This window comes from Protopterus annectens, chromosome 4.part0 (genome assembly GCF_019279795.1).
Source record: "Protopterus annectens isolate FY-2018-M chromosome 4.part0, PAN1.0, whole genome shotgun sequence".
In the NCBI taxonomy this organism is placed as follows: Eukaryota; Metazoa; Chordata; order Ceratodontiformes; family Protopteridae; genus Protopterus; species Protopterus annectens.
In genome coordinates this window covers 43,969,907-43,985,230 of record NC_056733.1, presented here as the reverse complement: position 1 = coordinate 43,985,230, position 15,324 = coordinate 43,969,907, and the positions used below count along the sequence as shown (strand labels likewise).

Here is a 15,324-nt window from a genome sequence, read left to right as displayed (position 1 = left end):
GTTTGTGAGAATAATACCAGTTTTGAAACACCCAGTGCCAGAATACTGCCTGGGGAAGGAGCAGAGTGTAAAGTTGGTAAAAGACGTTCTCATGGCACCAGGAAAATAAGAGGGGAAGAAAAGGCATCATTCACAGTCAAAGGCTTGACTATACCCATCATCATGATGCCCCAATCTAGACATGAACTGGGGCTAAGGAGTGATTTGTCTAAACACAACAAAAAGGAGCAAAGCCTCAATTCTGGGCAGCTAGAGCTCCCTTTTTGAAGACAAACTGCTCAGTTTCATCCTAGTTGCAAATTCCTACTGGCCACAATCACCAGATGTGAAACGCAAGAGCTGGATGCCTGCTCAGTCTCAAGGCCCTGACCATGGTTGCACTTGGAGGGGCAGACCTCTTTTCTCCGAGACTTGTGGGGGGGTGTATATCTGTATCCCTAACACAACTGTCCTCCTCACTTTTCCTTTCCGCCTTCCACATTGGGCTCTGTTAAGATGGGTCTTTTACACCTTTCTCTGAGATTTCTAGAACTAAAGTTGTGACAACTGTCACATGACATTAAAATATTCCACCCCTACACATATTTTGCAACATCGGTACGTATCTGGAGGAGGTATTTTTGCCCACACTTTACACTTCCTAAAACTTAAGGATGTTCCTTTTTCTTTTAATTAAACTGAAACTGCTACATGTTAGCATCCAAAAATAAAAACCTAAACTTAAAGAAAAAAATGAGCAAAAGCACTGGGTCAATGGCTTGGTTAGATGGGCAAAGAGAAAAAACAGTAACCTACACAACCACAAAAAACAAAGCCACAAGACTACCACAATAACAACAGCCATCACTAACTTTCCTAAACAAATTGTAAAGTAAAAATACAGCACTACTTACCAGACTACGAAAGTCACGAGCTGGGGATTACCCTGGTGCTGCTACCTGATCTGTGGCAAATGAGATTTGGAGAACTGGAGGATATATATGGTGACAGAGTAATGAGGGGAGGAGTCAAAGTTTGGGTGACCTTGCTAGGTACCTGCAGACAGCTGCCATTCCTAAAGTTGAAGGGAGGGGACTGGATCATGTAAGAGCTGCAATAATGTCAAATTATTTTGTCGATGCCTGTAATATTTATCAGTGCATTCTGTACTTGTTTCTGTGGTAAGGGTCATTTTTGAAAATGATCTTAGGATGAGTTCACTTACCTGGTAACAAAAAAGCAAAATGAATAAATAACTTTTAAGATTCAGAACGTGCAAACCACATCACATGTATCCTGCCCCCCCCCCAATCAACTGCTGCAAGCTTCTCATAATTTAGGCATCCTATGCTCTTCAGTATCCTGCTTGTCGTCCACTGTGGTTACTTAGTCATCACTCTCTCATGATACACAACAATAAGAACTGCATGTTGCAGGTGGGATCTCATTCGGGCACAGAAATATTTCAGCACCACCTACAGCTCTGTAGAAACAAGGCCCCTCGCTGTACATTTAAACAGCTTGACAGCTTCTGCCACTACTTTAACACCAATTATAACAGCTCCTCTACCCCCCACACTCCTAGCGTACTCCAGTCAGAGACTTCTACAATTATCACACCATGATCTTGTCCCTTAACAGAGTACTCTTTCCCCAAATGAAGCACCTTTTACTAGTTAAACTAAACCCAAGCTGGAAGGTAAATGAGCACTTTTTATTTTTTACTTTTATTCTGCTGTATATCTGGGATGTTCCATCTGAGCACTACCAATTTTCAGTGGAGTTCTAGAAAGAAAAGCTTCAGTGTAAACAAGTGCAGCAAAATATAAGCAACACAAGGTGATGTGCATGTATGCATAAGACCATAACAGCAATGAAATTGCATTCATGCATGACATTTTCTAAATATATGCTGCTTTTCTGAATAGAATGTTCAATGTTTCTCCTATCTGTTATTTCTTTTTAGCAGTAAAACGAAACACACAAACAAACTGTAAAACTGAAAAAAAAACAAAAACCAAATGCAGTCTGGATGAATGAAGAGGTAGACACAATTCCTTAGTGCTTTCGTCCAAATTTAATCTCTTGAACTTCTTCAGAAAATGTTAACCTCCCATAAATATACCCCTTAAATACAATGAAATCAAATCACATGACAGAGGATATCTTTCATCCTCGAATCATTTTTAAAGACATAAAAACATACCATAAAAAGTGTATGCATATAAATGAATATAAATATAAAACAGTACAGAAAAAATGTGTATAAATGTATGACTACAAGTGTCATGATGAATAATATAAATATAAAACAGTACAGAAAAAATGTGTACAAATGTATGACTACAAGTGTCATGATGAATACATTTCAACAAAATTTATCATAAAATGTTTTTCAAAAAATATTTTTCAAAAATGAACTAAGTGCTAAAAAGCACCTGATGTTAATACTCTCGTTCAGACCTGGAGCCCTATCCGCTAACAGGTTAATTTGCCACAAAGACTCTTTGCATTCTAATATCAAGATTATAGTTCCCTGTAAACTCCTTCTGGGGAACAAAGTCTATCACTGAAAAAGTTAACTTTTTGAAACTCATGCACTGACTAGAATGTTTGGCTAAAACATTAGTAAAGTCTTTCTTCCTTATTGCTAATGTGTGTTCATAAATCCTATGTTTTAAACACCTGATGGTTTTCCTGATATAAAAACAAAAACAGGAGCTGCATGTGGTCACGTACACAATGTTAGAAGTCTCACATATGAAATGATTTTTCACTCAAATAGTTTTGTTCATGTGTCTAAAATACATGAATGATGTCTTACTAATGTACCTACATTGTTTACAATTCATACAAGAAAATGTCCCTTTGACACTATCATTAGCTAATGAAGTGTTCTTATCTAGTGGATATTCTAGAATAGTCTTCATGTTCCTAATTTTCTTGTAGGTGAATCTAGACTGTACACCAATGATTTGTGTAAGTTCTCTGTTGCCCATCAAAACTTTCCAATTATCCTCAATAATGTGTTTAATGGCACCCATCTCGTCCACAATAGGTATAGGAAATGAAATTGTAAAAGAAATATCTTCTTTATCTCTTCTTCTACAATTCAGTTCCAGAGTCGCCTTAACTATTTGGTTTCGCAGCCAACCTTCTTAGAGTAGTGACCTCATTTTGTATACCTGTAAGCCAAGCTTGACTATATCCCCTTAATTCAAAAAAATGTTTCAGGGTCACCATCTCCTGAAAGAAAGCTTGGTCATCTGACATTAATCTACTAAGTTGAATAAATTGACCTTTGATTACCCCTTTCTTCATGTCTAGGGTGCAAGCTGTCCCTATGTAGATACTGATTGGCAAATACATCTTTCCTACAGAAGTTACTAATGAAAGTGTTAGTGGATACATCAAAGGCCAAATGTATGTCTAAAAAGTTAACGGTTTTTCCATAGCTTCTTAGACTAAATTTTAGAAAATCAGTAGTCTGATTTAAATCATTAAAGGACTCAAAATTTTCTGTCACCAGTCCATAAGAAAATCAAATCATCTATGTACTTCTGGTACAAGATAATGCGAGACCACTGTGGGTGTGAATATAGAAAGTTCTCCTCCCACATGGCCATGACAAGGTTAGCAATGGAGCCCCCACAGCCACTCCCGATGTCTGTCTGTAATATTGATGATTGAATTAAAAAAAATTATTATCCAGTACTATACCCAACAAATCATCTCAACTTTAGCACGTGTGAAACCTGAAAATCCACTCAAGTAGTCTCTCAGATATTCCAAGCCTATATCCTGATTAATGCATGTGTAAAGTGATTCCACATCGAAAGATGCAAAATGGAAATCGCTATGGGAGAGATTAATGTCTCTCAGGATTTCCAAAAGATGCCAAGAGTCTCTTAAATAAGATTTTGATTGTTGTACAACCGGGTTTAGCAAATCATCCAACCACAAAGAAATATTCTCTGTTTTGGACTTTTTAGCTGAAATAATGGGTCTAAAAGGTGGATTAACGTGTGATTTGTGTACCTTTGGTATACCAAAGAAGTGTCATATACACAGATGTTCAACTAACAAAAATTCATAGTTATCGTGGTCTATACTACTTTGGCAAAACATGTCAAAAAGATCTGTGTTAACTCTCAAGAAACTATTGTTAATAATGTCATCCACATGCATTTATGCTGTATCATTCAATAATATGTTTGACATATTCGTTAGTACACAACTACCATGGCACCCTTTATCAGCTCTCATTACTCTGAGGTCTTTATTTTTACTTAAGAGTACACAATGCCCGATGTTCTTCCATAGTCAAATTATACATATTAGTATATTTTATCATGAGCCTCATATCAAATTCACACATATCACCAAACACTTGCAAGATGTTACACAACGGTGGATTGCATGTGCTGTTTCTTTTAAATTGGCTGAAGTTATTGTAAACTTCATGTCTACCAACATTTACATCATGCAAAATGCAACGGAGATTAAATTTTCTCAAAAAAAGTTTGAAGTCAACAATCAATTTCGTGATGTTAACCGAACAACTAGGTATACATGAAAACCCTTTTTTAAGAACTGAAACATCATCTTTAGATAAAGTCCTATTAGAAAAGTTGAAAATACGAATTTCAAAATCAGAAATAGAACTTCCTAAAGTTAGTTCTTTTTCCTGTTTTTCTTTCCCCTTGTTTTCGTTTTGTTCTGGGCCTGATTCAACCATTTGGGAGTCCACTTGTTGCCACCTTAGTCCATTAAAAAAGGACTTGACCCTCGAAAATTTTCCGAGGAAGAGGCAAACCTTAGCAAATGATGCATTGTTGTTACTAGAAGCTGCTGAAGCTTGCTGAACAGCAGTACCATTAGGGACGTTATTACACACTACAGTACTACCACTTTAGATTGTGTTGTTGTCCTGATGGTTGTTAACCTGGACAACAATGTTATCATTAATAGTCACAGCTATGTTGTTTTCTTGATTGGCCCGGCGGCACTGCACTGGATAGGCCTCGTTGTTAGCATAGGCTGCTGAGTCCCTCTGCAGTTTAGACTGTGACTATAGATGCCCTGTGTCTGTCAGCCTTTGCCCCAATACTGCTACAGAAATCATTTAGGGCATTAAAACAATGACATCCCTTAAAGGAAACATGGCCACTTTGGACACTAAAATTAACCGTGTCAATCTCCTTTTCGTAATGTGTCATCAACATCCGCATCATATTGATACCAGTTTCATTAAACAAATTGACTAATTCAGTATAAAACGGGTCACCAGAAAGTACAGTTGTATACACTTACCATAAATCTAGATGTTGGTGTGTATTCACTGTTGCAATCATCATACTTGGGTTATCTGCCTGAAGGTAGCCCTCCGTTGGCCCGAATATTCTGCGTCAGATGCTGCCGCCTCTTCCATGACATCAGGTCGTCAGGGGTATAAAACATGCAAGCAACACCATTACATCAGTTTTTCTTGCCCCAAATGTCAAGAGTCCCCAAAATAGGAAGCTATTACATGGTGTGGAACACCTCCAGTAAAAAGTGAAAACCCCGCCATAAAATATGGTCAAAAAACAGATAAGTAGGAAGTAGAGAAAGGACCGGGGACTGGAGGGAGGGAAACCAGGACTGCAACAGTGAATATACTCGTACATCTACATTTATGGTAAGTGTACACAACTGAACTATGTTCTTCATGTTTCACTGTTGCAGTCATCACACACGGGTTGATTCTCAAAGCTGAGGAAGGGTGGAGGCAGTCAAGAAGTGTTGGGGCTGGCTAGCAGGCCTTGTAAGACTGCTGCTGTAGCAAATCAGCCCTGGATTTAGAAAATATAGTTAAGTGGTAGCGCTTGGTGAAGGTGTGTACAGAACTCCAGGTTGCAGCTTCCAAGATGTCCCTTTTAGGGACTTACCCGGAGAAATGCTGTAGAGATTGAGGTAGCCCTAGTGGAATAAGTTCTGATCCCCTGTGGGGTAGGTTTTCCATGGTGTTTGTAGCAGAAATGGATGCAGTGTGCTATCCACTTGGAAATGGTTTGCTTAGAAATGGCCTTGCTCTCTGCCCCTGTAGCAAAGCTGACTAGCAGCTGGTCAGATTGTCCTGTCAAGGTAGAACCTAAGCTGTCTGTGCACATCCAAGGAGTGCAGGATCTTTTCCCCTTTATTCTGAGGATTAGGAAAAAAGGTTGGCAAATGAATGGATTGGTTTAAAGCCACCCTGGATACCACCTTTGGCATAAATGATGGATTAGTTGTGAGGGAAACCCTGTCAGCGTGGAAGATAATGAAGGGTTCCACAGCCATTAGTGCCTGTAACTCAAGACACTCTTCTTGCTAGAAGTAAGGCTGTTTTCCAAGAGAGGAATTTTAACTCTGCTGAAGTAGCAGGTTCAACAGGGGGAAGTGTGAGCTATTCCAGTACAAAGTTAAGGTCTAGGGCTGGGGTGGGAGCTCTAATAGGGGGCCTTAAATTGTTGGCTCCTCTCAGGAATTGTTTGATGAGGGGGTAAGAAAAGAGACGAGGGCTCAGTATTATAATGACCTGAGATGGCAGAGGCATGGATCTTAATGGATGAGAAGGATAGGCCTCTGTGGATTTGAGGTAAGGTGGGCACTGCTGTGTCCTTTCCTTGACACCAGGAACAATATCTTTTCCACTTTTCAGAATAAGATTTCCTAGTACTAGGCCTTCTGGCTTCAAGGATGACGTCCAACACCTGTTTGCTGAGGGTTACAGGTGGTGTATTCAGGGGATAAGCCAGGCTGCAAGGTTTAGGGTTTGTAACTGTGATTGCACAATTTGTCCCCTCCTGCTGGGATAGCAGGGAGGGGGTCTGACGTAGGTGTCGGGAGTGGCACTGCCGTCAGACTGCGGAGGAGTGGGTACCAGTGCTGGTGTGGCCAGTCCGGGGCAATAAGGATTGTCCTTGGCCTGTCCTGTTTGATCTTGAGTAGTACTTTTGAGAGGAGGGGCAGAGGAGGAAAGGCATAAATTGAGAGACTTTTCCATGAAAAGGATAGGGCATCCACCTTCCATGCTCTGCTGTGAGGATTTCTGGTACAAATTTGCACAATTGATGGTTTTGGGGAGAGGCAAAGAGGTCCACCTCTGTTGTCCACCACCTCGGGGTTAGAAGTTTGAAGGAGTTGGTTTCCAGTTTCCACTTGTGTGGGTCCAGTAGACTTCTGCTTAAGTCATCTGCCAGTGAATTTTGTTTGCCTGGCAGGAATTGAGCTTGCAGGTGCACTTGGTTGTTCAAGGCTGTGTTCCACAGGGCCACGGCTAACCTGCAGAGTGGGTAGGAATGAGTCCCCCCCTGCTTGTTTATGTACCACATGACTGTGGTGTTGTCTGCCTTTATCAGGAACTGTCCTGGGAGGATAAGGTACTTGAAAGCTGTCAGAGCATTCTATACAGCTAGAATCTCTTTTTGATTGTTATGCAGGGGGACTTGGCTTGGGTTCCATTTGCCTTGAATGCATTTGCTTGCCATGTGAGCACCCCCCTCCCCATACGTAGCCTGATGCGTCTGTTGTCAGGGTTTGGGCAGCGGGGGGGGGGGGGGGTGAGTGAAAGGAAGTCTCTTGTTGGGGTTGCATGCCTCTGCCCACCACAGGAACTCTGCCCTTAGACAAGGTATGATAGGAATCAGTGTTTCCAGGTCCTGAGAATGTTGGCACCAGAGACTTTTTAAATACCACTGAAGTTTCCTCATATGCAGTCTTGCATATGGAATTAACAGAATACATGAGGCCATGAACCCTAGGGCTTGCAGTATTTTCCTTGCAGATAGCTGGGTTTTGGTGACCATTAGTTTGAAGTAGTTTGTCAAATAGACCTCTTTTTCTGGAGTGAGGAATGCCATCTGGGAAGTTGTGTTCAAGCTTGCGCCCAGGAATACAATCTTTTGGCCGAGTACCAGTTGTGATTTCTTTTCGTTGATGGTGTACCCCTGAAAAGTTAGGAGTCTCTTTACAAATGCCAAGTGCTGAAGTAGCAATTCCTGACTGTCTGCCTGAATCAGGCAATCATCCAAATATGGGTGGATTTCAAAACTTCTCTGCCTGCAGAATACAATGGCTGGGGCCAGGCACTTTGTGAATAATATGGATGCAATAGATAAGCCAAAGGGAAGTGCAGTGAACTGATAGTGCAGAAGAGCCTGCCTTGAAACGTAGAAATTTCCTGCAAGACTCCCTTATGGGGATGTGCAGATAAAAAAAAAAAAGCTTAAGTCTAGGGTGACTAACCAGGCATCCTTGGCTAACATAGGAAGGAGCTGTTGCAGTGTAAGCATTCTGAGTTTTGGGACCACCAGAAAGGTGTTGAGAAAAGAAAGATCCATGATAGGGTGCCAAGAGCCCTCTTTTCTGGGCACCAGGAACAGTCTGGAGTAAAAACCCTGCTCCCTTTGTTCTACTGGAGCAGGTTGAATAGCTCTGATATTGAGAAGGGAAAGTACTTGTTTTTGAACCTCTGCCCACTGGTTTGGGGGGGAAGACCTGGCAGCCCGTTTGGGTTGGCATAGAGTGGAAGTAGAATCTGTATCCCTGGCATACAATGTTTAGAACCCATTGGTCCTGAGTAATGGACATTCAGTTTTTTGCAGGAAGGGTGTGTTTTCCTCCTAGGGGTGCAAGTACTTGGGCATGGCTGGGAAGGATGAGTGAAAAGTCACTGTGAACTTTTAACATAGGGGGGTGGCTTACCACTCCCTTTTTTTGAGGTGGGAGCACACCATTGTTTAGATCTCTGCATACCCTGAGATTGTAGTCTTGGTGGTCTGTTTCCCCTGGGTTTGGACTAAGAAGGCCTGGGAGGGGCTGGAAAGGACCAATTTTTAGAAGACCAATCCCTAATGAATCTAGGTGGCTGCACCTGTAAGAACTCTAACAGTTTGCGTAGATTTAGCTTTTTCCTCCATCTTTTTAAGAACTACTTTCGCTTTTGTGCCAAACAAACAATCTTGATTTAATGGAGCATCTAGTAATTTTGCTTTGACATGGTCTGGCAAGATTTGTTCCTTCAGCCAAGCGTGCCTTCTCAGTACAGACCCAGTGACAGCAGCCCTGCAAGCTGCTTCTAAGGCATCAAACCCACACTGTAAAGTATGTTTACTAATTTGGTTTGCAGAATGCATTAACTCTTGTAAATCTTTATTTTCAGCGCAGTCTGGAAGTAACATTTTTTTTGTTTAATCAGTTCCATAATATGTTGCTGGTACTTCAACATGTGAAACTGGCAATTCAAAGCCCTGATGGCAAGAGTTGCAGAGGTATATACCTTCTTACCCCATCTGTCTAAAGCTCTAGAATCTCTGTCTGAAGAGGTAGCGTTTTTGGCTGTAGTAGCCTTAATGCCTTTAGGTCCCTATGAAATGGTCTCTGGATCCGCAGTAGAATTCCTAAAGGGAAATTTGTGAGAGTCAGGTACTCTGTAGTACCCATCAGGTTTTCTAGGAGCTGGTAGTAAGGTGTCAGGAGTAAGACTAGATTCCATGAAGACATCATCCACAACATCTACAACAGGGGGTATAGCTAGAGGCCTGTGTTGGGGCAAGTCTAAAAATTCTCCGACACTTTTTGGACTGAGGATAGTCTTGGCATTCCCAACGGAAATGCTCTCTTAAGAAAAATCTTCTGGAGGGGAGGCAGAGGAAATGGAATCCTCTGCATCAGAATCCTCATAGGTATATAAGGGTATGTCCTGGTAATCAGACGGATCCGAGTCATTGGACTCAGGGTCTGTAGAATTAGAAGGAAATTCCAATCTTTGTCTTTTAGCAGGGGAAGGCTGGCTTTCCCTAATTAGAATAATAAGGACTTCAGCCATTTTAAGCATTTGTTTCTGTGGCATGGGAGCTTGAGCATGCGCTTTGGTCATCGGTTTTCTAGGCATAGTGGGAACTCTGTGCCAAAGAAACTTGGTAGTTTTAGACAAAAACAAAGTTGTCAGTTTAATACGAACATCGGAAGGTCAGAATACACCCTCAGAAGCCGGTGCCTGTACAGTGGCTCTGGATCCATCCAAGGTAGAGACATCTGCAGGTTCCAAAGTCGAAGAAGCATCTCGAGGCATACAGGACTCCGAATGGGTCTCAGAAGAGGTCTGCGAATCTGTAGAAGCGGGTATCAGGGGCGCCTCACTGAATACCGGCGGACTAGCTAAACGGAATGTTGTCGGCAGTTTTGGACCTATGCGGTCTGTCAAGATCATTAGTCAGATGGCTTATCGAAGCCATTTCAGAATACGGAGAATGAGAGCGAACGAATTTAACAACAAAGATAGCCCGACGACTAATAGTTTGGGCGTTAAACAAGGCACAAAATCAGCAGCGAGGGACATCGTGATTGGGGCCTAAACAGGTGACGTAGTAAGAATGAAAATCTCTGTGAGGTATTTGCTTTCCACAGGCAAGACAAATGTTAACTTTTTCTGACATCAGTTAGAGCAAGAAAAAAGAATCCCCAACGGGGTACTTAGCTTTAGAAGACTTCAGGCTTGAAACTCGAAAAAACAAAAATTTCAGGTTACGGCCGACTGGCACTTGCAAACTGCTTCTGCTTTGGGCTCCTACGTGGCAAGAAAAGCTGATGTAATGGTGTCGGCTGCATGTTTTATACCCCTGACGACCTGATGTCATGGAAGAGGCAACAGCATCCGATGCAGAAATCCCAAGACTCTGGTATTCGGGCTGCCTGAGGGCTACCTGGAGGCAGATAACCCAAGTGTGATGACTGCAACAGCGAAACACGATGAACATCTCACACAGTTCAGAAATTTTGATAGTCTAAGCCCTTGAGAAACACATTTGCGTTTGATACATTCATTTAAATATAAGAACTCAACCTCCAAAGAAACAAAACAAACTGTTTTTCTAGTTCAAAAATGTCCCTCCTACAGCTGCCAGCATCGTCATAATTATTATTAGCAGTATTTTAGTTTATGTTACTTATTTATCCTTTGTTGATGACGAATACTAGCCAGGGCATTGGAGAACTTCTCATACTCTTTTTTGATAGGTGCTGTGAGATATTTTACATACACCTGAGCTTCCTCCATCTCAAGCAGACTGGATCTCAGTTTAAGGTCTCATCCAAAGGATGGCACATACAGGAGTCCAGACTTGGAAATACAAGTTTTACATGGGAATCCCAGAATCACATAATAGGGAAGAGACATCACACTTGCTTGTAAATGTTTGGTTCTCAGCACTTCCTAAGTAACAGAAATTAACAGTGTAGTTGTAAGACATTCACACTACATGCACAATGACCAAGGACAATTGGCAAGTCTTAAAGGCACTCTCCTAACTGAAAAGGTCTGAGAATCTGTGGTTATTCTGACTGCTTGGGAAACAGAAAAGGAAAGGACAGGACAGGAAATCACTTTCCAACAGAGTATTCTTAAAACATTAAAAAGCAATGGCCAGTTTCAATGTTATTTTGAGGCATTATACATTACAGAGCATAACCTTCCTACCTCTGGGTCAAGAAACAGATGACACTGAGCAGGTTCTCCATCCCTTCCTGCTCTCCCAATCTCCTGTACATAGCTTTCAAAGCTCTTTGGCATGTTGTAGTGTATTATTCCCCGCACATCAGACTTGTCCAATCCCATCCCGAATGCCACTGTTGCCACAACAATCCGTAGTTGTCCACTCATGAAGTTGTTTTGGACACGCCTCCTTTGGAATGCGGACATTCCAGCATGATAGGAATCTGCAATCCACTTCAATGGTAGGCGGATCTTCTTGCCTGTAACATCAATAAAGCAAGCATTTGGTATACAGTAAATGTACCTTATTTATTCATTCATTTTTGTTTAACTTAGGGTGTCCATTGAGCTATTCTTGCTAAAGGACTAAAAAGAAATCCTCAAGGCAGACATATATATTGCAGAGTTATCATACTGCAAAAATTCAGCTGCATACAAAATGGAATGCACACACAACAGGTCAATACATCACAATAAATGCCTATACAGAGTGACAAATGTGAAAAAGAAAACCATTTAAGGAAAAAGTTGACAAAACAGAGTGCTAGACAATGTGAAAATAGCTGTCATCATTTCAGTTAACAAGCAGTCAGCACAACAGAGGTGATTTAAAATATTTGCAGTCTTCAGAACAGCAGAGTGTTAAGTACTAAGTGGTAAGGGGATGGCAATAAAGAGGAAGTACTGTGAAGGAAATAAGGACATCATGGGATGCAGGTAAGGCAAATAATGTAGAGTTATTCAGATGATTTCATAGCTATGAACTAATGAGAAGGGAGGCACACAATGCATGAGGATATTAAAAGATGATCAAAAAGGACATGGTCAACTTTAACTGCAGCAAGCCAAAAACAGATGATCTTCGTGGTTCAGAATGGACATATTTGGCTGACGTTCGAATGGAGGAGGTAACAGAAGGGAGTAGCTACTAAGTAGACATGTGCTATTTTTTTAAAGAGTAAGATTAGGTAAACCAAGACATCTGAATGAATGAACAAGGATGATTATGATGAGACTTGATATAAGCAAATGTTGCGGCTCTTCGGTGTGCAGGATTCACTCTTGGAAAACATGCAGTGGGAGGTTCATTTTGGAGATCCCCTTAGCAGGTTCTGTAATTACCACAGTGATAATCTCATGTCAACGCATCATAAATGCTTACCATTTCTCATTTCTCCCCTATACTCAGCACCCTCTGTGTTGCCTGCAATCAACACCTTCTCTTCCTATCCTACTCCTACAGACTTCATTTGTCATATCCCCAAAAAGAAGTTATGTATTTACCATAACGTTCCATGTGAGTTGTTCATCTCGCCTTCATTCTTACAGATGGGTTCAGAGCCGATCCTCGGCTACGAGTCGGCCTACGACAAAGCTCGAGGTGTTCAGATAGCTCGAGGCCAAGTCCCTATCTCATGATGCACCTAGAGTTACCACAGATCTTGTTTGCTGTGTATAATAATACCATATGTCATTCTATCACTCCATAAGAGAAAGCTATAGAAGGGTTGAGCAACCAGGAAGAATCCAGCATCTCGGTCTTCAAAAACCTTGGAGGAGGTAGGAAGGTGGGAAGTAAGAATAAAGGCGAGATGAACAACTCACATGGAACGTTATGTTAAGTACATAACTTCTTTATGTGAAGTTGTTCTACCTCACCATTCATTCTTATAGATGGGTAGCGGTCCTACGCACCATCCATCTCGGGTGGCTCACGGGAGTATGTTTTTCAGGACAGTAGACCCAAAGGAGGCCCTGTTCCTGGAGGTCCTGTCAACTTTGTAATGAGTGATAAAGGTATGAGTCTTGACCAAGTGGCTGCTGCACAACTGTCATCTATAGGAAGTCTGGCATAAAAAGCAGAGGATTTAGACACTGCTCTGGTACAGCGTGCCTTGATTTTATGTTGTAAGGGCATATTAGCAGCTGAATAAGCAAATGTGATACAATCAGATAACCACTTAGATTTGTTTTGGCCACTGGCATACCTTTCCTGGAGTCTGAAGAAGAAACGAAAAGCTGTTCAGTTTCCTAAAATCTTTTGTTTTATCCAAATAAAATCTGAGCTGTGTATGAACATCAAGTTTGTGCAGCATATATTCTAAACTGTTGGAGTGATTGGGGAAAAATACTGGCAAATCCATAATTTGATTAAGATTAGCTTCAGTACAAACTTTAGGCAAAAAGGAGGGGTTAGTTCAAAGTGAGACTCTGTCAGCAAGGAAAATCAAATAAGGACGCTTAATGGACAAGGCTCGAAGCTCTGACACATTGCAGGCAGAAGTGATAGCTACTAAAAAGATAGTTTTCCATGACAAAAATTTGAGTTCACATGAAGAAGCTGGTTCGAATGGAGGGAGAATAATGTGAGAAAGCATAAAATTTAGACTCCATGGGGAATAGGGAGATTTCACATATGGTCTGAGATTAAAGGTCCCTTTGAGAAAGGCTTTGGATAATTTGTGTGACAATGTTCAACCCTTCAAATCCAAGGTGAAAATTAGAAATAGGAGCAAGTTGAACACAAAAGTACTGTTGTGTACACTTACCATAAATGTAGATGTTCGAGTGTATTCACTGTTGCAGTCATCACATTTGGGTTATCTGCCTGCATGTAGCCCTCAGCAGGCCTGAATACCAGAGTCTTTAGATTTCTGTGTCGGATGCTGTCGCTTCTTTCATGACGTCAGGTCGTCAGGGGTATAAAACATGCAGTCGATGCCATTACATCATTTTTTCTTTGCCCCAGATGTCAGGTACCCACACAACGGGAAGCAATTACATGGTATGGAACACCCCCAGCAAAAAGCAAATACATATGATATAACATATACCAAACAAAAAAGAAAGGTAGAGCCAAGAGAAGTCAGGGTGTTGGGAGTGAGGGTAACCAGGACTGCAACAGTGAATAAACTCAAACATCTACATTTATGGTAAGTGTACACAACTGTACTATGTTCTACATGTTTCACTGCTGCAGTCATCACATTTGGGTTGATTCCCAAAGCTAAGGAAGGGTGGAGGCAATTAAAGAGCATTGGGGCTAGCAATCAGGCCTTGTAAAACTGGCATACCCAGCTCTGGATTTAGAAAAGATAGGCAGGTGGTAATGCTTGGTGAAAGTATGTACAGAGCTCCAGGTGGCAGCTTCTAGGATGTCCCTGGTAGGGACTCCTCTTAGAAATGCTGTAGAGGCAGATGCAGCCCCGGTGGAATGAGATCTTATCCCCTGTGGGGTAGGTTTTCCATGGTGCTTGTAGCAGAAATGGATGCATTGGGCTATCCATTTGGAAATGGTTGGCTTTGAAATGGCCTTCCCCTCTGGCCCTGCAGCAAAACTGACTAGCAGCTGGTCAGACTTTGAGAGGCTTAGTTCTGTCCAAGCAGAATCTAAGCTGTCTGCGCACATTCAGAGAATGCAGTATCCTTTCCCCTTTATTTTGAGAATTAGTGCAAAAAGTAGGCAAATGAATGGACTGGTTTAGAGCCACACTAAACACCACCATGGGCATAAAGGCTGGATTAGTCCTGAGGGAAACCATGTCCATATGGAAGATAATGAAGGGTTCCACTGCCATGAGGGCCTGCAATTCAGATACTTTTTGCTGAAGTGATGGCTAGAAGTAAGGCTGTTTTCCAGGAAAGGAATTTCAATTCTGCTGAAGCAGTTGGTTCGAAGGGGGAAGTGTCAGCTTTTCAAATACAAAGTTAAGGTCCCAGGCTGGAGTGGGAGCTCTCCTGGGGGGCCTTACATTTTTGGCCCCTCTAAGGAATTGTTTTAGCAGGGGATGAGGGAAGAGGGGTGGCTCAATATTATAATGAGCTGAAAT

General features: G+C 41.6%; 1 protein-coding gene across 2 annotated transcripts in view; it reads right to left on the bottom strand.

Annotated features, from left to right (window-relative positions):
* Positions 1 to 15,324, bottom strand: part of RECQL4 (RecQ like helicase 4) — a 913,040-nt gene that overhangs the window by 422,149 nt on the left and 475,567 nt on the right. For both annotated transcript variants that reach the window (XM_044068076.1, XM_044068075.1), the window contains exon 17: positions 11,480 to 11,754. In XM_044068076.1, the coding sequence (XP_043924011.1) occupies positions 11,480 to 11,754 (275 nt within the window). The remainder of the gene's footprint in view (positions 1 to 11,479; positions 11,755 to 15,324) is intronic.